Below are 22,227 nucleotides of genomic sequence, written 5' to 3' on the forward strand. Positions count from 1 at the left end.
TCAAAATGTCATTTATTAATTATATTTTTGTCAAAATGACATATAAACATTGTTTCGTGTCACGTGAAAAATAGGCGTCGGTCCTATTTCTAACATGCACACGTTTTCGGCGCGGCTCGAGCCGCGCTTGAGACGTGCGTGTCTCGCAGGCAGTGTGCAAGCTCTAACCTGTTAACATGGGAGCCGAAATAAAAAGGGACGCGCCGCGCAGCTGACACGCTCACGCCACGCAGGCAGCGTGCAGGAGCCCTTAGTAGTGATGTAGTAATGAAACCAATATTTGGAAAAGTCAAAATTAAGATTTTGGAATGTTCAACAATGAACTCCAACACAAAACCTTGTTTAGAAACTTTCAACCTAACACAGTAAAAGATAGTCTGATAGTGTTGTGGGCGGGACATTAAGTCAGACTCAGTGGTGAGAGAAAGCGAAGCAGAGGGACGGACACAGAGCTGGAGCCGAGCCAAGGTAGCTTATAATTTTTAATGAACATAATGTTTCATCAGGCAAATACAACGCCGATACAGATAATCTACAAACTGCCGAAAAACGGCCCGATAATCGGCCAGGGCCAAAAATCGGTCTATCCCTAGTTTACAGGCACACCGTACTCTGCTGAAAGCGATGTATTCTGGTTTAGATTGTCTTTGGGAAAAGATTAGTTTAGGCTTTGGAAATCCACCCTGCTCACTTTGACATTATCCATAACCTATGACTTGTATTTCTCATGTAACTTATTGTTATCACAGCAGCTTTTCTAATTGTGTTTTCAGCGTGTCGTCAAGGGAGTCTTCACTTCCTGTTTGTAGTCTTTACAGTTAGTAGTCCAATGTCTACTAACTGTAATATTAACAATTTTTTTTATTTTTTATTATTATTATTTTTGTCTTTTCTTCTGATAGCCAACGTCCATGAGAGCCATCCGAGCACGTTATGACCCCTACCTTCAGACCAGACATCGGGTGGAGCAGGTCAGTGGAACCCTGCCGTGCATACACACACAATTTTAGTCCTTTCAATGGCTCTTCAATTTAGACATGACGTGGTATTAGAGCTGGGCAATACGGAGAAAATCAAATATGACAGTATTTTTTACCAAATGCCTCCATAGCGATGTTGCGGCGATATTGTAGGGTCGACTATTTTTTAGGGCATTTTAGGCCTTTTATTTGAGAGGAAAGTTTAAGACGTGAAAGGGGAGAGCAAAGGGGAATGACATGCAGCAAAGGGCCGCAGGTCGGAATCTAACCCTGGGCCGCTGCAGCAAGGACTGAGCCTTAGTACATGGGGCGCACGCTTAAGCAGGTGAGCTATCTAGGCGCCCCCACAATGAGATTTTAGATAAATAAATACTCATCAGTAATATGGATATAATGACTAAGTGGGTAAAGGCAAATGATAGAACAGCTAGAGCAGTCTGGGAAGTTCAGAGAATTACATCACTTTACTGTAAAGCAGCCTTTAAAACCAGGAAAAGGCTAAATTTACCATATAACCATATTACGATATCCAAAATCTAAGATGATATGTGGGGCCCTAGTTTAACAATCTAAGTGCATGGCGTGAAGTGTACGTTTAGGGCACATACAAATCCACCTTTGCTAGTTTAGCGACGGAAAAAAGGGTCCGGGCGCATGGTTCAAAAGGGTTGTACGTAAAATCTTAATTAATCATAGGTGTGTTTTGGGTGTAACATGCAATAAAATCGGAGTGTACTCTCCCAATCCCTTTAAAAGCCAGGCGCGTTTGGACCTTGGCACATTGCTATTATGATGGTGGATTTGCTGAGCAGGAAGGAGAGATTTTCAGGAGAAGAAACTGATCTGCTCGCGTGTGAAGTGAAAGCGCCAGTAACCATAATAACATGTAATTTAAAATATATTGATATACAGTACAGGCCAAAAGTTTGGACACATCTTCTCATTCAATGCGTTTTTTTATTTATTTTCATGACTATTTACATTGTAGATTCTCACTAAGGCATCAAAACTATGAATGAACACATATGGAATTATGTACTTAACAAAAAAGTGTGAAATAACTGAAAACATGTCTTATATTCTAGATTCTTCAAAGTAGCCACCCTTTGCTTTTTTATTAATAAAGGAAATAATTCCACTAATTAACCCTGACAAAGCACACCTGTGAAGTAAAAACCATTTCAGGTGACTACCTCATGAAGCTCATTGAGAGAACACCAAGGGTTTGCGGAGTTATCAAAAAAAGCAAAGGGTGGCTACTTTGAAGAATCTAAAATATAAGACATGTTTTCAGTTATTTCACACTTTTTTGTTAAGTACATAATTCCATATGTGTTCATTCATAGTTTTGATGCCTTCAGTGAGAATCTACAATGTAAATAGTCATGAAAATAAAGGAAATTCATTGAATGAGGTGTGTCCAAACTTTTGGCCGTGTGTGTGTGTGTGTGTGTGTGTGTGTGTGTGTGTGTGTGTGTGTGTGTGTGTGTGTGTGTGTGTGTGTGTGTGTGTGTGTGTGTGTGTGTGTGTGTGTGTGTGTGTGTGTGTGTGTGTGTGTGTGTGTGTGTGTGTGTGTGTGTGTGTGTGTGTGTGTGTGTGTGTGTGTGTGTGTGTGTGTGTGTGTGTGTGTGTGTGTCAAGCAATGACTTGATACAAGGTTTTTGTTGGTCAATGGCACGATCACTTTCCTCTGCCTTAAGATAGCGAAAAGAATGCACCTGAACACACCTCCATGTGGCCGCAGGTGCATTTGCAATTTAAACGACGCGGGCGCTGGACGGGAAATTGACAACTGCGTCGGTCTTAAACTAGCAAAAACACTTGCTTTCGGGCTTTGTGCTGAGCCGCGTGCAAGATATGGCCCCTAGTCTCATATCACGATATCGATATAATATGGATATTGCCCAGCTCCGCTTGGTATCACCTCCAGAAATGTATTAAATGAAGTTGCTTGACACATGACTGCCTCTTTTATATTCACAAGGTCTTAAAACTCCCATTTCCCCAAACAGCTTCTGCGTAGTGATCGTCATTGCTTGCATACATGTATTAATCATAACCATTGATAGTATATCTAGTATACAGTAATGGGTGTCATGGCTTTTACCCGCCTGCCAAGACCTGACCCCAATTATGCTGTTGTTAAAATTCATGGCCTTATTAGTCTAACGCAGCAGAGCAAATCCATCCAATAAAGCAACAGTTTATGTAAAAATGTGTGCCGTGTGAATCTCAATTTGCCACAGCCTGGTCTCATCTTTTTCATTGAGGTTTGGCTTTTAGGATGTTTTGTGTGCAATTGCTGTTTTTTTTTTTATATATTTTTTTGGATCAAGGTCTTTTTATTAAAGATTTTCAGAGTGTACAAGATACAATCAAAACTAATCCCGAACATTGATCCATCCACCCACCTACCAGACCAACACTTCTAAATTAAAGTTGGTCACTTTATATATTTACCTAAAAGAAGAATGAGAGGAAAAAAAATATATATATACAGTACAGGCCAAAAGTTTGGACACACCTTCTCATTCAATGCGTTTCCTTTTTATTTTCATGACTTCTGATTCTCACTGAACACATATGGAATTATGTACTTAACAAAAAAGTTTGAAATAACAGAAAACATGTCTTATATTTTAGATTCTTCAAAGTAGCCACCCTTTGCTTTTTTATTAATAAGGGAAAAACTTCCACTAATTAACCCTGACAAAGCACACCTGTGAAGGTAAAACCATTTCAGGTGACTACCTCATGAAGCTCATTGAGAGAACACCAAGGGTTTGCAGAGTTATCAAAAAAAGCAAAGGGTGGCTACTTTGAAGAATCTAAAATATAAGACATGTTTTCAGTTATTTCACACTTTTTTGTTAAGTACAAAATTCCATGTGTTCATTCATAGTTTTGATGCCTTCAGTGAGAATCTACAATGTAAATAGCCTTGAAAATAAAGAAACTCATTGAATGAGAAGGTGTGTCCAAACTTTTGGCCTGTACTGTATATTAGAATGTAACCCCCTTATACATTGCATATTCCTAAATGTACAGTATATAAAAATAGAAATCAATAAAAACACAGGAATATACAATGTATACGGGGGTTACATTCTTTACTACCTTTTCCAATTGTTTTAAAGTATAATTGTAATTTGTTTTGCAAGATATCACTACTATTGTAGAGAACATTATTCCGTTGCACTTCACTTTACGGTGACGATGACGGCCCATTAAATGTCTCGAGATTGCCAAATTGCATCATTCTTAACAGTTGTACAACGCCCTGTGTGTCGTCTGTGTGACGTGCAGCTGAAGCAGCTGGGGCACAGCGTGGACAAGGTGGAGTTCATCGTGATGGGCGGGACCTTCATGGCTCTGGCCGAGGAGTACAGAGACTACTTCATCAGGAACCTCCACGACGCCCTGTCAGGACACACCTCCAACAACGTGGCCGAGGCCGTCAGGTACGCAGCAGTCGTCCACGGCCTGGTCTGTTTGCATGTCATTACAGCAGGCGTATTCAGCTTAAAGAGGTCCAGTAAGTCAACCTTCCGCCCTCGCACAGGTCCGAATAATTCGATACCTGGGGGTTGGGGGGTCCAAGACCTGGTGCTAAACGACTGTTATCTCCCGGACCAAACAGCAACGCGGATTTCGGTGCCTTCGTGATTTTAGATGCCTCTTAAATACTCATGCTTCTCTCTGATGCTCCGAAAACGGACGTTAGAGGCAGCTGAAACATCGCCGCACGGGACGCCAGTTACGGTAACACTACACTCAACAGCAGGTAACGTTAGCCTACCGCTAGCTAGCAGCTGGAGTAAACACGGTTAAAATGCTGACAGCTAAACGGTGTAAAAGTGTGTCTGTATTTCACTGGAGAGGATTCCAACGACAGTGCTGCTGCCGTTGTCTAAAAAACAACACAGATGTTGCGTTCACTTGACATTTGCCTCGCCAGCCTTGTGCTGCATTCAAAGTTGTTGTAAAATACCCTTTTCCCATACAGTGGTTGTTTTTGTCGTTGAACAGGAATTTACTGGTGAAATAAGTTATTATTAAATTTTTAATAAATCATTTAATTTTGACCCTATGGCCTTAGCAATATACAAGCAGACTGTCATTTCGGGCTCCTTTTTTTATTTTTTAGATATTTTCCCTTTTTTTTTTTTTTTTTTTTTCCTGCTCGGGGGGGGGGAGGGGGAGAAATGATGTGTCACCTTTTTCAGCCCTTCTGAGTTTGCAGTTATGCTATATACTAATAATACCAAAGGAATTAGTTTAGTCAACATTTTTAAACTCAAAGAGTCACACATGCGCTGCCTATTATGAACAAACATATGATGAAATAAAAAGTACCATAAATCCATCAGATCTAAATATTCCTTTTTTTTTGTGACAACCCAACAGAAAAAGTTTTTTTTTTTTTCAACAAAATTGCCCAAAAATTACATGATGCACGATATTCACAGGTAAAATCAATGATTACTTTCATTGAATTTTTGGTGGTTTATTCAATTTTATAGCATTAAAAAAAAGGTTTCAATGGTCTCCTGACTAAACTTTGACAAACACCAGTCTGTGATTCACTCAACATCCTCTGATGTTAACTATTATGCAAAATAATTCATAATTTCTGTTTTTTGTTTTGTTTTTTTAATAAAAAATTCTGTAAAATGTCATTAACTAGGTTAATTGACCATGATTTAAAACAAAAAGCGACAAAAACGTTGGAAAAAGTGACAAAAATAGATAATTGTCAATTTAGACAACATAATATAAGGGTTAAAGATAGAAGTAAAAGCTTCCTAGCTAAAAAAAAATGCAAAAACACAGTGCCCATATTTAACAAGCATATGATGAATGGAAAAACAAACGCACGTATGCCCGCTGTTGCGCTGTGAGAGAGTGAGACAGGACTCTTATAGATCGCTCTTATTGGGCTTTGGGCACCATTGCTTTTCAATGTCCTTACCTCAGACTGCTGGGTCTAGTTTCATAGTGGCGTTTAACAATTCCACTTTTGACAATCGCAACAGACTCTGTGCAAATGAGGCACACCGGCCTTGTCAAACTCATAGCAGGAAGATTAACGGCATATTTTTTGTCCACTCATCTCTGAAGACTGGGTTCTCACTGTCAACTTTTCAATATATTGATAATGCCATGTTCTTTTATCATTTCGTGTACCTCGGTTTTTTGCAACCTAGCAACGGCAAAAAACAGTCGCAGGCTGTTGCAGGACCCATACAGCTCTACGGAGCTGGCCTCGTTCTGCCTGTTGAAAATTCCTTTTTTGACAAAATAAATACCCATATAATTTACATATATTTCCCAGTTGCGCCAAAAGGCTTCGCGGTCCGGTTGGAAGCCTCCTGCGGTACGGTTTTGGACCGGAGTCTGCCAGTTGGTGACCACTGCTTTAAACCATTAACAATCATCTTGGGCGGCGCTAAACTACGGACGCAGCGACGGTGTAACTACACATTGGTCTCGGGAAGGAACTTGTTTAGGTGGAACATTTGCACCCTGCAAAACAAAAACAGCACATAAAATATTAAACAAAGTTAACTGTTCACACAATACAGTAACGTGATCTATTTAAATGAGCTGGATACATGGTTAGACTTACCATTGTATCGCCGTGTGTATTTTGTCCATAGAAAATCCCCTCCGATCGGTCCCAAAATGTCCCAGTTAGAGAGGAAATCCTGTAAACGTATCCTTCTTAACTATAATTTCCCAAATGAACCATGCAGGCCTGCCTTGTTGCACAATCTTCTAAACTTGCCATTTTCAGCGAATAGCTTGCCAGCTTAAAATTGGTTGTTGTTTCCTGAAACCAATGGAGTTTTGCAAAACGAGGGACATCCGGCGGAAGATCCGGCGGCGATGGATGTCCCAGCGATTATCCGGTTAATGAATTGTCATGGATTCAGACTTTGGACACAGTAACTCGAGGCTTCAGCCCGTGTCCTCCCCTTTGTTTCATGCCAATAAGACAGCACACTACAGTAGCAGTAGTAGAAGTTTATTTTATTTTATTTTATTTTTTAAATAGCTGAGACACAACACAACAGAACACATGGAGTTGCAGTTAGTATAGTCTCTCATTGCCATACCTATCTCCACAGTGCTGCGAAAGAAGTTCTGGCTAGTCCATACAACTTTCTGACCGATAGTCTAGCTAGCTGTCTGGATTTACCCCGCAGAGATCTGAGGAGCAGTTAACCATAGTCCTTAAAAATCCACCGCAGTTTAGAATAGCTAAAAAAAAAGGCGGAACCTCCGGCAGCACCAGAGCAATCCCATAAATATGATACAGTTCTGGAGCAACGTTACTGGCAATTTTGACAGGATTCTGATATTGTTATAGTCATATTTTTTTTTTATCCTCTGTAATAAAGATTAACCCCAGTCAGTATTTGTACTGTATGTGTTGGACATTGCAACTGCTAAGTACCATATGGGAATATTTCACAGAATAAAAAAATATATAAGGTCTTTTTAAGACCCAAAAACCCAGACATACCACACATACAAAATTTCACTGCACGAATTATTCTTAAAACTCAAGAATCAATCAGACTTTATTTATACAGTATAACTTTTCATACATGCAAAAGTGCTTCATAACACAACATCTTCCAGGGAGGGGAGAGGGGAACCAGTGATCTTCTGGGCGGACCCCTCTGGAGTGCTTTCCTTTCTGCTGCTGTGCAGCTGGCAAACCACACACGCATGCAGTCTGTGCAGTCTCCACCAGGGGGAGTGATTCTACCATTCTTAGAATTTCACACAGACTATAAATAAGAACTTTAGCATTACATCCTTTTCCTCCCAGTGCTTATCCTCCGAACCATTCCCGGCTCAAAAAACTGTTTCTGTGTGTACTATTCTACATGGGAAGTATTGTACCATATTTTTATGGGCATTAACACCATAATGACTTTACATCCACTTGACCCTATCCCTCTTTCCATTTAACTTATCACAGCGAAAGACCACACACATCCTGTAGGAAGCTAAGGTATGATGATTATCCCCACACATAAAGCTGTTGAATGAACCCATTCTGAACTCTGGAGGAAAATAACTGAGGCCACTCTCAAGAAGTCCTCTTCACTTACTCCCATCACATTCTTACTTACCGAGTTAGGCCAGCTTTGAATGGATTCAGCCGCCCATCTGCTCAGTATGGATGAGTAGCAACTTCTTAGATGACTTGGAGACGGGTCAAAGTCAAAGTAGAAATACCCATTTTGTTGAAGAGTTGAAGACGTCATACAGACCATTTGACCAAATAATGGCTTTCTCGCAGGACTGGGGCGGTTTGTTTGTCAGCGGGGGCTATTTAATTCCCAAAAGTCTGATAAGAGTGGAGAGGCCAGTAACACTTTGTGTGTGTGTGTAGGTTTGTAGATGTGAGTTTGTCTGCTCTGCTATCAGCATTCTTCGTTAAGATGCTATGATTGGGGTAATTGTGGTGGCTGCTCAGTTTGTGAAGGTGGGGGGGGCATTTGGTTTGGCTGGGGACAGCCCGTGTGTGTGTGTGTATTTGGGGTAATTGTGGTGGCTGCTGCTCAGTTTGTAAAGGGGGACTTGGTTTGGCTGGGGACAGCCCTTATCTCTCTAGTGTGTGTGTGTGTGTGTGTGTGGTGGCTGTTCAGTTTGTGAAGGAGGGGGGGTGGAAACTTGGTTTGGCTGGGCACAGCCCTTATCTCTCTACTGTGTGTGTGTGTGTGTGTGTGTGTGTCACCACATGCTCCCCCTGATCTGTGAGATACCTCGAGATAATCGCCCGAGATAATAGACTTTTTATTGATTCATCTCATACAATCTGATCATCCTCTCTGGAGCATAAACTCGTGTAATTGGTGTAAATCAGCCAGCAGACTGTAAAAGATGGACATTTATTGCCAGCACACACTGAATCAGAAGGAATATGTGCTGGCATGAGGAGGGGGCTAATGGTCATTGGAGCAGCTGGAGAGGGGCAAATGACAGCTGGCTGGTGTGCTCGGATGAGATGTGTCTGTTTCGCTCGCTTGTGTTTGTTTTGAGGATTTCGATCGGTGACTCAAATAAGTTTAGACGTAGCAGCGGAGTCACATTTCAGGCTGGATGAGGCTCCAACAATATCTGTCTCGAGATTACATTCAAAGAATTCCAAGGGATTGTACTGCATCATATGAAGCCACTTTCTACATCTGGCTGCTTCTTTTCCCGCTTTAATAAGCAGACCTGCCGCTCTGTGGACACGCAAGAGTCTCTTAGGAGTCTTGGTCGCACGACAGGCGAAATGTTAAGACCGACTTTACAGTGACGTATTTGGCCCGATGATTGGACAAGTATGATTTTTTAAGAATATTGCACGCTCAGTGAGTTGTGTGTGTGGGTCGATGATTGACATTATCTCCTTTTTTACTTTTGCTTTAGCCTCCAGTGAAAAGAGAGGGAAAACTTGATCACAAGACATTTTATTTTGAGATTACTAGTAATGATTGGTGGGAAAAAAATCATTCATGGGAAAAAATCATTTGGGTAGCTTGTCTAATTAATGCCATCGAACAGCTGACTCCTGTTGCTCAATGCCGTCTTCAGCCCCTCTGTCCCTTTGACTCAACCAGCACAGGTTGATTAATTGAAAGCTACATTAACTGTTTTTTTTTTTCCCCCATTTTGGGGCTGTGCACCAAGGTGGGACCACAGCATTAACCAAATGATCAACTTGTGAAGTCAACATGGTGAATGTGTTAAAGGTCCCGTGACATGGTGCTTTTTGGATACTTTTATATAGGCCTTAGTGGTACCCAAATACTGTATCTGAAGTCTCTTTCCCGAAATCCAGCCTTGGTGCAGAAATTACAGCCACTAGAGCCAGTCCCACAATGAGCTTTCCTTAGTATGTACCATTTCTGTGTCTGTAGCTATTGAGGTGTGGCCTTCACCAACTGCCACTTTGCTCATTTGCAAGCCATGATGTCTCTCTCTCTCTCATGGGTGGGCCAAATTATCTGGCCGGGCAAAGCAGAGAAAGGGGAGGTAACCTTGCCCCTTATGACCTTATAAGAAGGAAGATTCCAGATTGGCCCATCTGAGCTTTCATTTTCTCAAAGGCAGAGCAGGATACCCAGGGCTCGGTTTACACCTATCACCATTTCTAGCCACTGGGCGATCATAGGCAGGCTGGGGGGAACCAGTTTTGCCACAGTTTGAAAAAGTAACTTAGTTACTTTACAGATTACTTGATTTTAAAAGTAACGAAGTTTAGATTACAAGTTACTTTATTAGTTACATTCAGCAACTGCTGACAACACCCCTACAGCCTCAACATAAAAATGACAACCGGTTTACTGTGAGGCAGCTCGGCATTACCAGTAGTAGGGATTTTGTTTATTATGGCACGAAAGAGAGCGAGTCAGCCATGTTTAAGGGCAGCATTTCCGCTACAACATAGGCCTACTGCCCGACCAACTTCAACTCTCCCCCCCCCTTACTGGTTTTGCTCCGAAGTCCAGCTTTTGTTGTTTGGGTGGTGGGGGACCTCCTGCTCTCTGCTTCGCTCCACTTGCTGGGACTTACTCTGTAAGTTTGACTGCAGCGCTGCGACTCCAAATGGTTCTTAAAATTTGACGTAGCACAGAGTCTACAACCAACCTTTAATATTGCCGTCTTTAGCTGACACAAACTCTAAATAGTGACTGTATTTCCAGCTAGAAAACGCGCATCTCTCTCCTCCCTCCTTTGTTGTTTACATTTGTGTTGCTGCGTGGTACACGTGAACTGTCCACATGCTGAAAACGTGCCATGTCGCATACGTGACTTCACTCCCCGAGACGCAAGAAGAAAGCAAAAATATATATTTTTACTAAGGAAAATGACAAATAGTAACGCACAGTGACTTGGATAAGTAACTTTAATCTGATTACTGGTTTGGAAATAGTAACGCGTTAGATTACTCGTTACTGAAAAAAGTGCTCATATTAGAGTAACGCGTTACTAGACTCCTTTCACAGTACACGCAGTCATTTGATCCATTGTTATTACATAAATATTGATTAGACACTTTTTTTTGGATTTGATTTATTAGACCGTAACAGAAATGAATGCGTAACAAGATGCCATCACAGTGACATTGCACATTTCACAGAACTGTCGAGGATAACACAAGAAAGTTACAAACTTATTTCCATTGTGTTCCTCGTTGTAGTCTGATAAAGATGTCCAGGCAAGCTACAGATGACTAAAAGATACCTTGTGTACACTCAACCACATCCAAATACAAAATAAATACAAATATATACACTGTAATAATAAATAATTTCAGTAGTCATTTAAGACTACATAAAAAATTTAATCTAATTAGCATTTAACAACCATTCACCACATGCTCGATTAAAACAACGATCTGACTGACTTAACTTAATCTCAACTGGGAGTTTGTTCCATTCCATTGCTGCCATGTACAAAAACTTTAATTGATTGATTGATAGATACTGATAATAACCTTTTTAAATACAGTGAAAGAATAACTTCAAACGTTATCAGAAGCAATATCCTACTAGAGCTGCAAAGATGAATCGATAAGTTGCCAACTTATTAAATGAATCAACAACTATTTTGATAATTAAAAAAAGTAAATAAATTCTCTGATCCCAGCTTCTTAAATGTGAATATTTTCTGGTTTCTTCTCTCCTCTGTGACAGTAAACTGAATATGTTTTGAGTTGTGGACAAAACAAGACATTTGAGGACGTCATCTTGGGCTTTGGGGAAACTGATTGATTAATCAAGAAAATAATCGACAGGTTAATCTAAATTCAAATAATTAGTTGCAGCACCATAATAATCTACATCCCTTTTACAGTCAGGACGTTTCAATTGACTGAACAGTCTAAGTATTTAACTTTCTTTTGACACAAAGTAAACGCTCATTAATGTCTCATTTCACATTTGCATTGCACACATTTTCTTGAGTGTGTTCTTAATGTGAGGTTAGTGTTTGGATAATGAGCCGTGCCAACTCACAGCATGTAAATTGATGTTGCTTAATGATCCCAGCATATAGAACACTCCAAACATAGTCAATAAGACTAAATAGTCAAATTAAGAAAATGTTATTATATCGAAGCAAGAATTATATTGTAGAATATAAGCATATTAAAGGGTATCTTTGGGAGGGGGGGTTTCAACCTCCACCCTATTTTCCTATATTTTTGTGTCTAAGAGATGGATGGGAACAACAATCTTTGAAATAGTGCCAGTATTAAGCAAGACAGCGGCGAAAAAAGCAACGTAAATTTTTTTTATGTAAGTTAATGGCCAAACATGCTTGTTTTGGAACAGACGTGCTCAGATTATTATTCCAAGTGTCTGACAACATTATAGAAAGGATCCCTACGGAGATAGACCTTTTTGTTTAACATGAGACATCCCCAAAATTGCTCTTGCCAAATCCACCAGACTCCATTTGAATAAACGGCAATATTCTCATCGTAAAATACAGTATATTTCATTCAAAGTCGACAGACAAAATAAAACCCTTTTTAAAATCATCCTGGTTTGTCTTTCCACTTTTACCACGTTCTCCATTCTCGTTTGGTTGAAATAAACGCATGATTTACTAGGGCTGGACGATTAATCGAAAATGTATCGACATTAAAATTCTGAAGCTGTTAGCAGCGTATTTTTTTTCCCAGGACGATCATTTCGATAATTTATTCCTGTTGATAGGCCTACTTTCTCCTTGAAAACGTTCTACCGCGTGGGTAGTCACGTGACTTTGCCCCTGACCAGTCAGCCGCATGGAAAGCATAATGGAGGCTAACTCAAACACTAAGACTCGGTCAACTGGGCAACTTGTGCCCAAAAGAAACGCAGCGTCCGTCATCTGAAAACAATTTTGGCTTCAGAAAAGACGATTTAGAACAACGTGATTAATTATCGTTCATTTATCGAGGTAAAATGTGCAATCGATCGGGATTTAGATTTTAGGTCCTATCATGCAGCCCTATGGTTTACCCAATTACATGTACAAAATATGCCGGCTCTATGCATTCAAAAAGTACTAAAAGTATTGGTTATTTAAATGGAGGCTGCTGACTTTTAGCCTCGTGAGACCGTCCTGATCTCGTGAGCTCCAGTTCTTGGAGCCGTTAACCAAACGACCGGGCCAATCAGCGTTGGTTTTGAGGTGGGTTAGGTGGTGATAGACAGACGGTTTATCCAATCAGCTAACCAGTATTATCAGCCAGCGGTAGCCCTAATTCTGTTAGCCGCTCGCTGATGCTTTTTTTCTCTTGAATCCTTCTTTTGGAATATGGTCCGGGAACCTGAAATGGTGACTTTTATTCCTAAATTCTCGTTACACAAACGGCAAATATCCTTTACCGACATGTTGCTTGCATGCTGAGCTTACGAGCTATGCTTTGCCTGCAGCAGCAGGGGCGGGCTTGTGGTTGTATTTTCATACGCTTCGTGGATCTGATTGGTTGATTTGGCCCGTCTATCACCAACATAGGTGATAGACAGATGGTTCATCCAATCAAATAACCAGTATTCCGCCCCTTCCCAAAAGTTCTCCAACGGAAAGTTCCCAGATGGATATGCCGAGCAAATGCGAAGCAATCCATCTGGCGGAGTCAGGTTAGGTGACTTTGGCAATGGCAATTTCCGAGCTGTTACTGGCTTTTTAACAAAAAGGTCTATCTCGGTAGGGATCCTTTCCATGATGTTGTCAGACACTTAGAATAATAAATTGAGCCTGTCAGTGGCCAAACAGCCCTTTTAGTGAAGGGAAATTGACGATGCAAATGTGCCCTATATGATTATATTGCAGCCCGGGTTCGTTGCTGCCGATCACAGCGTTATCGCTCAATACTGGACCAATTTCAACGATTTTTGTTCACATTAGTCACTTTGACACCAATGCATGGGAAAATAGGGTGCAGGTTGAAAAAGAACTGAAATTACCCTTTTAAGAGCATGAATAATATAAAGAGAAATGACTGAGACAGTGTTGTCCTGCAGGTACTCGGAGCGCAGTAACACCAAGTGTGTGGGAATCACCATCGAGACGCGGCCTGACTACTGCCTGAAGCGACACCTCAGCGACATGCTGGGCTACGGCTGCACGCGGCTGGAGATAGGAGTCCAGAGTGTGTATGAAGACGTGGCCCGAGACACCAACAGGTCAGTAGGTCGGGGACGGATAATAATAAACGGAAAAATAAATAAACGGGACAGATGTAGATAAGAAAGCAGACGTGGCCAGATAGCAGCCGCTCTGATGGTGTGGAAAGGATAAATTATCTTGTATTTCTATTCTTTTACCTTCAGGCTTTTCTAATTTAACTGTGTATTTGTACATGCGTGTTTCTTCCAGAGGGCACACGGTGCGAGCGGTCTGCGAGTCTTTCCACCTTTCAAAGGACGCCGGCTTCAAAGTAGTCGCCCACATGATGCCAGATCTGCCTAACGTGGGCATGGAGAGGGATGTGGAGCAGTTCATTGTAAGCATTTCATAAATATGGTTTGGTCATTTTAAAGGTCCTATGACATGCTGCTTTTTGGATGCTTTTATATAGGCCTTAGTGGTCCCCTAATACTGTATCTGAAGTCTCTTTTATATAGACCTTAGTGTTCCCCTAATACTGTATCTGAAGTCTATTTTATATAGACCTTAGTGGTCCCCTAATACTGTATCTGAAGTCTCTTTTATATAGACCTTAGTGGTCCCCTAATACTGTATCTGAAGTCTCTTTTATATAGACCTTAGTGGTCCCCTAATACTGTATCTGAAGTCTATTTTATATAGGCCTTAGTGGTCCTTTAATACTGTATCTGAAGTCTCTTTTATATAGGCCTTAGTGGTCCCCTAATACTGTATCTGAAGTCTCATTTATATAGGCCTTAGTGGTCCCCTAATACTGTATCTGAAGTCTCTTTTATATAGGCCTTAGTTGCCCCTTGTGACCTCATAAGAAGGAAGATTCCAGATCGGCCCATCTGAGCTTTCATTTTCTGAGGGGCAGAGCAGGATACCCAGGGCTCGGTTTACACCTATCACCATTTCTAGCCGCTGGGGGACCGCATATTAATGTTAAAAAACCTCATAACGTGACATTTTCATGCCATGGGATCTTTTAAACTGATTATTTATACGTAATCATACCTTCAGGAATAAGTAAGGTTTGGGAAGTCTGTTTTGTTTTTAGCTCGTGAATGTTGGGCTCTCTGGTCTTTCCTGGCTGCCAGGCCTCCATTTTGTAAGACCATGTAGCTGTCCAACAGTGTTAGCTTAGTTAGTAAGTGTTGTTGTAATAGCAGGTTTGAGATCGGGCCGCACAAGGAAGGGAACCGCTCCCAAAAAGTGTTTTCTCGATTTGAATTCGGAAAAAGAAAACTAAATGGTAACTATGAATAAATCTTGCATACCATGTTTGACCCCACAGAGTAGCATTATTCTCCTAAATAGAAGACAAAATAACATTTTAATTATTGGTATCATACACCGTGAATAAACCATAAGACATGATGTACTTAGCATCAGGTTAAGCTGTACAGTAATACTGACCAAAGTCCCAGAGTAATTTGTAATTCTGCGATATTGCATACAATCTATATCACAGCATCATTTAATTACCGGATGGTCACGACAAATATCAGGATTCATAATTGTTTTCCTCCATAATTTCAACGAAATGTGATTTCATCGATTTTTCTTTTGCAGTGTAGAAGTGTTGTAAAATGCACATTGAAGGCACATTTATCAAGTACAGTTGTATGATCAAAATGTATCATTCTTTTTTATTTACTTTAGAGGAATACTTTTACTTCCCAGTGTTACTGTTGTTTTCATTCTATCCTTTATTGTGAAGCACTTTGTGTCTGAGTCTGTTTTGACATCAGCGCTATAAACTAAATGCATCGGTTATCTTTCTGACGTTTGATAGTGATCATTGAGATATCCCGGCTGATGGCGTATGGGTGCATGAGATCAGCTAAAGATGTGGGCACTATTAATAGCCACAGCCGCGTGTAATGACGTATGCTCTTGTTTAGTTGGAGAACCTCGCTGATGTGGGACAATAGGCAAAATTGCACTTCTTCCTTGCTGGCAGGAGTGAAGAGTGAGGAAACTGATAGAGGTATTGATATGCAGTCGATTGGGAGGGTGTCTTCATCTATTTTTAGCTAACTGTGGGAATGATGCTTGCGCAGATGCTGATACACAGCTTTGTGTGTATCAATTAGGGCTGTCAATCGATTGAAATATTTAATCGTGATTAATTGCATGATTGTCCATAGTTAACTTGCATTTAATCACACATTTCTTATCTGTTCTAAAGGGATATTTTACAAATATGCTTGTCTATGCTTGAACCATCTGGAAAGAATTTGAAACTGAAGTTGCCATTGAAAATTAGAAATTGTATCCATTTCTGCTCAAGGAGGTTATCCCTGTATGGATGTGATATGATTTCTATATATGTTCTACGGCCTGGCTCAGGTTAAACTCTTTGTGAAACATGAACAAACATAAATAATGAACACTACAGAACTTTCTTTTATTATCCAGTTTGACAGTCAGTCGTAACGGAAAAAGAACATTAATAAACTACTGTAAAGTAGATTTTCTTCAGGGCTAAATTACATGGTATCGGATCAGTGCATCAGTACTCCAGTACTACCGATTCTGATTCCATTTTAGGCAGTGTCGGAGGCTTTTCAGATATTGGTATCGGTATCAGGGCATCTCTAGTTAATAGCGCATCAAAACAATTTGTGGCGTTAAAAGGAATTTGTGTTATGTTGACAGCCTTAGTATCAAGCAAAATAATAATAGTTATGCATATTTCTTTTTTTAAGATTATCTTTTGGGCATTTTAGGCCTTTATTTGTATAGGACCGCTTAGACATGAAAGGGGAGAGAGAGGGGTAATGACATGCAGCAAAGGGCTGCCGGTCGGAGTCAAACCTGGCTGAAATGTGTGTGGGTTTGTGTTACAAAACATCTTCTGGCTTATAACCATTGCCTTCAGGCTTAAATCTGTTTGGATGGACAGCTTGTATTATCTGATGCTCGGTATACCAAAGCATCAGATAATACACACACCGATGGCTTCATCATATGGACAGAGGCTGGTCAGTGACTCAGGCCACAATGTCTCAATGTCTGCATTGTAGTTCCTTTTTATTCTGTATGACAGAGAGCTACTGGTGTCCGAGCACATGTTTTTCTTTTCATCCGATTTTCTTTTTGTTGACATTTCTGCCTTTCTTGGACAATTTATTAGTGTAGATGCAGACAGGAAAGATGGGGAGAGAAGGGCATACTGTAACATGCAACCACGGTCCTCGTTAAAGTGTGTTCCATTTACCTCGGAACTCAGAAGCATGAGCTCGGAATGACGTCGCACCAGAGTTGTATGCGTTCCATTTACAAGTCAGATTTTTCATTGTAGGGAAGGGCTAGCCAGGTTAGCCACTGTTAGAAATACCAGTTGATAATATTCTGTTTTTACAGCATAACTGAGAGAAGTTGGACAGGACAGTGTGTACGGCTGATTTAATGAGACACAGATAAGACAGAAGTGGTAATAACTGTATGTTACTACAGCTTTCACTACTGTTAATGCACGGGGCAGCCACGTTGGATTTTGAGCTTGGGGGTACTGCGAGGTCGTCCGAGTTCCGAGCTCGGAAATCCGAGGTCAGAGATGCGTGTTTCTAACTTTGACCTCGGAAAATCCTACTTCCGAGATCAAATGGAACGCACTAATAGTATTTGGCTTAACAACAAGATTACCAGGACTCCATCAAAAGCACATTCCTCATACACACAGACGTGTTTGGTTTTTGAGCTGCTCAAAGAGGTTAGTTGGATTGGTAACAACTGTCAATCACTGCATATTCTTCAAAGAATTGTGTTCTGCCAATTGTTGGCATGCAAATGTGCTTTTTGTTATAGCATAAAGTGGTTATATCCTCACTGCTGTGAGTGGAGCTGGAATGTATGGTCCATTTTATATGACACAGTAATTAAAATCCTTAGATATCACTTGTAGGAAATGATCTATTTTGAGTACAGAAATTTTGAGTATGAGAAACAAAATGAGTTTGAGAGAATTCTGACTACAGACTTACAATGATACCAGTAAAGTTATGCACCAAGTCTATCATTAAGTTTATTGTTTGTGACATTAGGAATCATCGTCTTGTTCTTTGTGCTTGGCATCAGGGTGCGTCATCACTACTTATTTCACAGTGGTATAGTAACAAGTAAGTCCCACATGTAGCATCTTAAAAATAGGAACGGAAAAGCTGTGACAGTCGACTCGCAGTCCCAACTGTGATGTGACTTGATGGGGGAGGAGGGGGGAGTCCTGTCAGATGTCTCTCAACAGCAGGCTCACTTTGCAGCTCTGATTGGAAACCCGGCTGTAATGTGAAGGTGCGGGATCAGACAATGCTCCTTCCCAACATGCCTGACTGTAGGATGTAAATGAAGACTCTGTTTGAGGCTGTGCGCAATATCAGCTCATTTGGCTTATTTTTTTTTACATTGTATTAAAACAGGAATCGAGTGATTAACAACACAATGAGGAAAAAGAAAAGATTTTAATAATTGGTGCAGGTGCACGCGCCCCTGTGACTCTTACCCGAAATATGTCACTCATTGTCTCGAATGCAACAATAGTAACACTTTTTTTCTCTCCTTTGCCTGATCATTGAACTTTCTTTGCTTTGTTAGTGCCCTTTTCAATTACTGGCAGTCTGGTGATTCACAGCGTTTGTACTACAATGGAGCTGTCTACAGAGTTGAAAAAGTTCACACCTTGGTTTTCCTCTGTAATGAGCTACAAATTAAACAAGAAAGGACAACAAAAAAAGAGATGGAACATTACAGTGGAAACAGTCGCCATTTCTAGCCACTGGGTGACCATAGGCAGGCTGGGGGAACTCATTTTCATGCCATGGGACCTTTCAAACACTGGCTTTTTTTTTTATGTGGACAGGGAAAACGGAGCTTTTGGAAAATGATGAAATGACTTAGGTCTGGTTGGGCACTTTGTAGTCTTGCATTGCCAGACCTATCTCCACAGCGCTGCAGAGTAAGGTCTAGCTCCTCCACACAAAAATTCAAAATTCAAATTCATCATCTCTTGCCCTCAACTTCTAACGGTTCACCTTTAAAGGAACACGCTGACTTATTGGGAATTTAGCTTATTCACCGTAACCCCCAGAGTAAGACAAGTCGATACATACCCTTCTCATCTCCGTGCGTACTGTAACGCTGTCTGACGGTTCCAGCATTAGCTTAGCCTAGCACAGATCCTGCAGCTAACTGGTTCCAACTAGCCTACTGCTCCCAATTGTGACAAAAGTGACAAAATAACGCCAACATGTTCCTATTTACATGTTGTGATTTGTAGAGTCATAGTGTGTACAAAAAACAACGTAACATGAGACACAGCCATCTTCTAACAGTAAACAAACCGGGAACTATATTCTCAGACAGGCTTGCTGCGAGCATATCACTCCGCCCAAGTACTATATTCTTCCGCCTGAGAATATAGTTCCCGGTTTGTTTACGGTTAGAAAATGGCTGTGTTTTTGTACACGCTGTCACTCTACAAATCACAACCTGTAAATAGGAACATGTTGGCGTTATTTTGTCACTTATTCGGAGCAGTAGGATTACTGGAACCATTACCTGCATGTTCTGTGCTGGCCTGATGCCGCTGGAGCCGTCAGGCAGCATTACAGCACACACAGAGATGAGAAGGGTATGTATCAACTTGTCTAACTCTGGGGGTTACGGTGAATAAGATAAAGTCCCAATAAGTCGGAGTGTTCCTTTAAAGGCAGGACCGCTAGAAAGAACGACCTGACGTATACTTAGACTGCTTTTATCCTATAGACCTTCAACAACTACTGTTAAAGGTCTCTTCAGCTAAGCCATCTACCTGTCTCTTAGACCCCATCCCAACGAGGCTACTTAAAGAAGCGCTACCCGTGGTTAACACTTCATTACTAGATATGATCAGTCTGTCTGGTCATGTACCGCAGTCGTTTAAAGTAGCTGTGATAAAACCTCTTCTGAATGATCCCGGAAGAGGAACGCCATAGATATAGACTATAGGCTAATATTGGCTGATATATTTGTCGGGCTGTAATTAAAACCCATTACACCGTAGGTGATCACGGACTGCTGTGACGCAGCAGTTTTGTAGTTTAATGATGCAAAGAGGACAACGAAGAAGAGATTTAAATCGTTGTCTTATCGGTTTTCCTGAAAACGCTGAATTAGACGCTGGAGTTATTTAGACCTGTGTAGAAGCAAAGCGCTATTTTTAGAGGTTATTTTTGTGTTGTTTTTAGCGCGGACTACAGAATACACGGTATATCCAATCTTCAAAGCTTCAACAGCTCTGTCAGATTTAATGAGAAAGAGAGTCTGTGTCTTGCTGCAGATTTCTTACATTACGTGTGTGTGTGTGTGTGTGTGTGTGTGTGTGTGTGTGTGTGCGTGTGCGTTGAACCACTTGTCTGGGTCAATGTTTGTTTGATGGTAATATGGGGGCAGCAGCAGGTCGGCACAGTGAGAGGAAGCAGATTAAATGTGTATTTGGGCCCTCAGAGTCTTTCCTGTAACACTTCCTTTGTCACTTCTCCCCCTAGACTTAATTTCTTCCTTTGTCTCTGCTGCTTTTTTTTTTTTTTCCTCCCCGTGTGTGGACTCAATATATTCTCTCTCCCGTTCTCTTGGTTTGTCTCTTTCCCCTCATGCTTTTCTCTCGTCTCAGTTATCTTTCACTTTTATCTTTTTTTTTTATTTCTTTTTTTATTTATCTCTCCTCTCTAGTCGTAATTTTTCACTCGACCCTTCTCTTCTCTTCCGTCACGGTCTCTCTTCTCCCCACCTCTCCTGTCGCGTCATCTATCTCCTCTCTCTTTCTGTCTTCTACCAAACAAACCGTCTCCCTCTCGGCCTCTCTTCTTCTTCCCTCTTCTCTTATCACACGGACACTTTCAGATTATACAACTTTTGTTTGGCTCCCCTTTGATCTTCCTCATCATATCTAATCTTCCATGACACATGAATTGGGGTGGTGGGGGTGGGGGGGATATGCAGCTTCCTAAACATCTTCACTCCAGGATCCAAACTAAGCATCTCAGGATTTTTCCTGGGATCCATAAACTTCACTGCCTCAGAGGACTCGCACTACTCCACTGATCTACAGTTGGTGGTCCTAACGCACAAAGAAGCATAGTGGTGATAATGTGGCTACAATGGCAGTGAATATGGATGAAAATATTAACAATGATAAAAAAGAAATTGTGTTTTTGATTCATGAAGAAGGTAAACCATTTAACATAATTGTTGGGCCTCTAGGATACACATAATGCATTTTGGCATGAAAATGAATGTAAAGATAACCAGTACATTTAACCTTTAGCCTTAATTTAAATGTGTTTCACATAAAAAGGGGAGTGTGCCAGATGGGTATTTGGATGTCAAGTTAAAATGGGAGATGGTCGTGTCAGTGTCCCCAAATATTGTTACTTCTATGTGAATGTTGTCCATGTTTGGCTTTGGTTGCCTGATTTTTGAATAGCCTCGTTCATGTGGACTAGGCCTAAGATTTTCACATTTAACACATTTAATGAAATACAATGTGCAACGGAGGAAAGCTTTTTTGCACACCTCTTTTGTCGGGCAGGTGCGTAGGATATGATCAAAAGTAGCCGATCAAAAGCTTAGAGAAAGTCCCTAATTTTATGTTTTTTTCCTTATTAGTTTATCCTCGGGAACTGTTCATTGTACAGGTGCATATGGACTGCTACAATGTCATTTAACCGATGTAATGATCCACTTTTGAATGGACTGTGTCCTCTCTGATTAAGTGTACTAAATGTACTAAGTGGCATTTCTTCTGCCTTTTCCTGTTCACAGTCCGTGATGGGAGGGCCACTTTGTGAATGAATGAGCCGGACCTGATTGGTCCTGGTCCGTCAACCAAACTATTTAAGTGGTGACTTTGGGTCAAATTGACCCGTTTTTCAATTTTTGTTTATCAGAAAATATGGGACGTAGAAATAAGCGCTGAACATGTGTAAAAGAAAAATTTTACAATTAAAAACGTTGGAAAAAGCAAAACCAAACTGTGAAAAAAACGTGTCAAAAAAATAAGTGTTTTTTTCAAGGTTGACGGGAAGGCAACACAAGGGTTAAGGCTGTG

The 22,227-nt window shown here is 40.8% G+C and overlaps 1 protein-coding gene across 2 annotated transcripts in view; it reads left to right on the forward strand.

The window, feature by feature from the left end:
* Nucleotides 1–22,227, forward strand: part of elp3 (elongator acetyltransferase complex subunit 3) — a 43,903-nt gene that overhangs the window by 7,527 nt on the left and 14,149 nt on the right. For both annotated transcript variants that reach the window (XM_028605713.1, XM_028605712.1), the window contains exons 6-9: nucleotides 903–971; nucleotides 4,287–4,441; nucleotides 14,009–14,170; nucleotides 14,364–14,490. In XM_028605713.1, coding sequence (XP_028461514.1) covers nucleotides 903–971; nucleotides 4,287–4,441; nucleotides 14,009–14,170; nucleotides 14,364–14,490 — 513 coding nt within the window. The remainder of the gene's footprint in view (nucleotides 1–902; nucleotides 972–4,286; nucleotides 4,442–14,008; nucleotides 14,171–14,363; nucleotides 14,491–22,227) is intronic.

This window comes from Perca flavescens, chromosome 18 (assembly GCF_004354835.1).
Source record: "Perca flavescens isolate YP-PL-M2 chromosome 18, PFLA_1.0, whole genome shotgun sequence".
Classification (NCBI taxonomy): domain Eukaryota; kingdom Metazoa; phylum Chordata; class Actinopteri; order Perciformes; family Percidae; genus Perca; species Perca flavescens.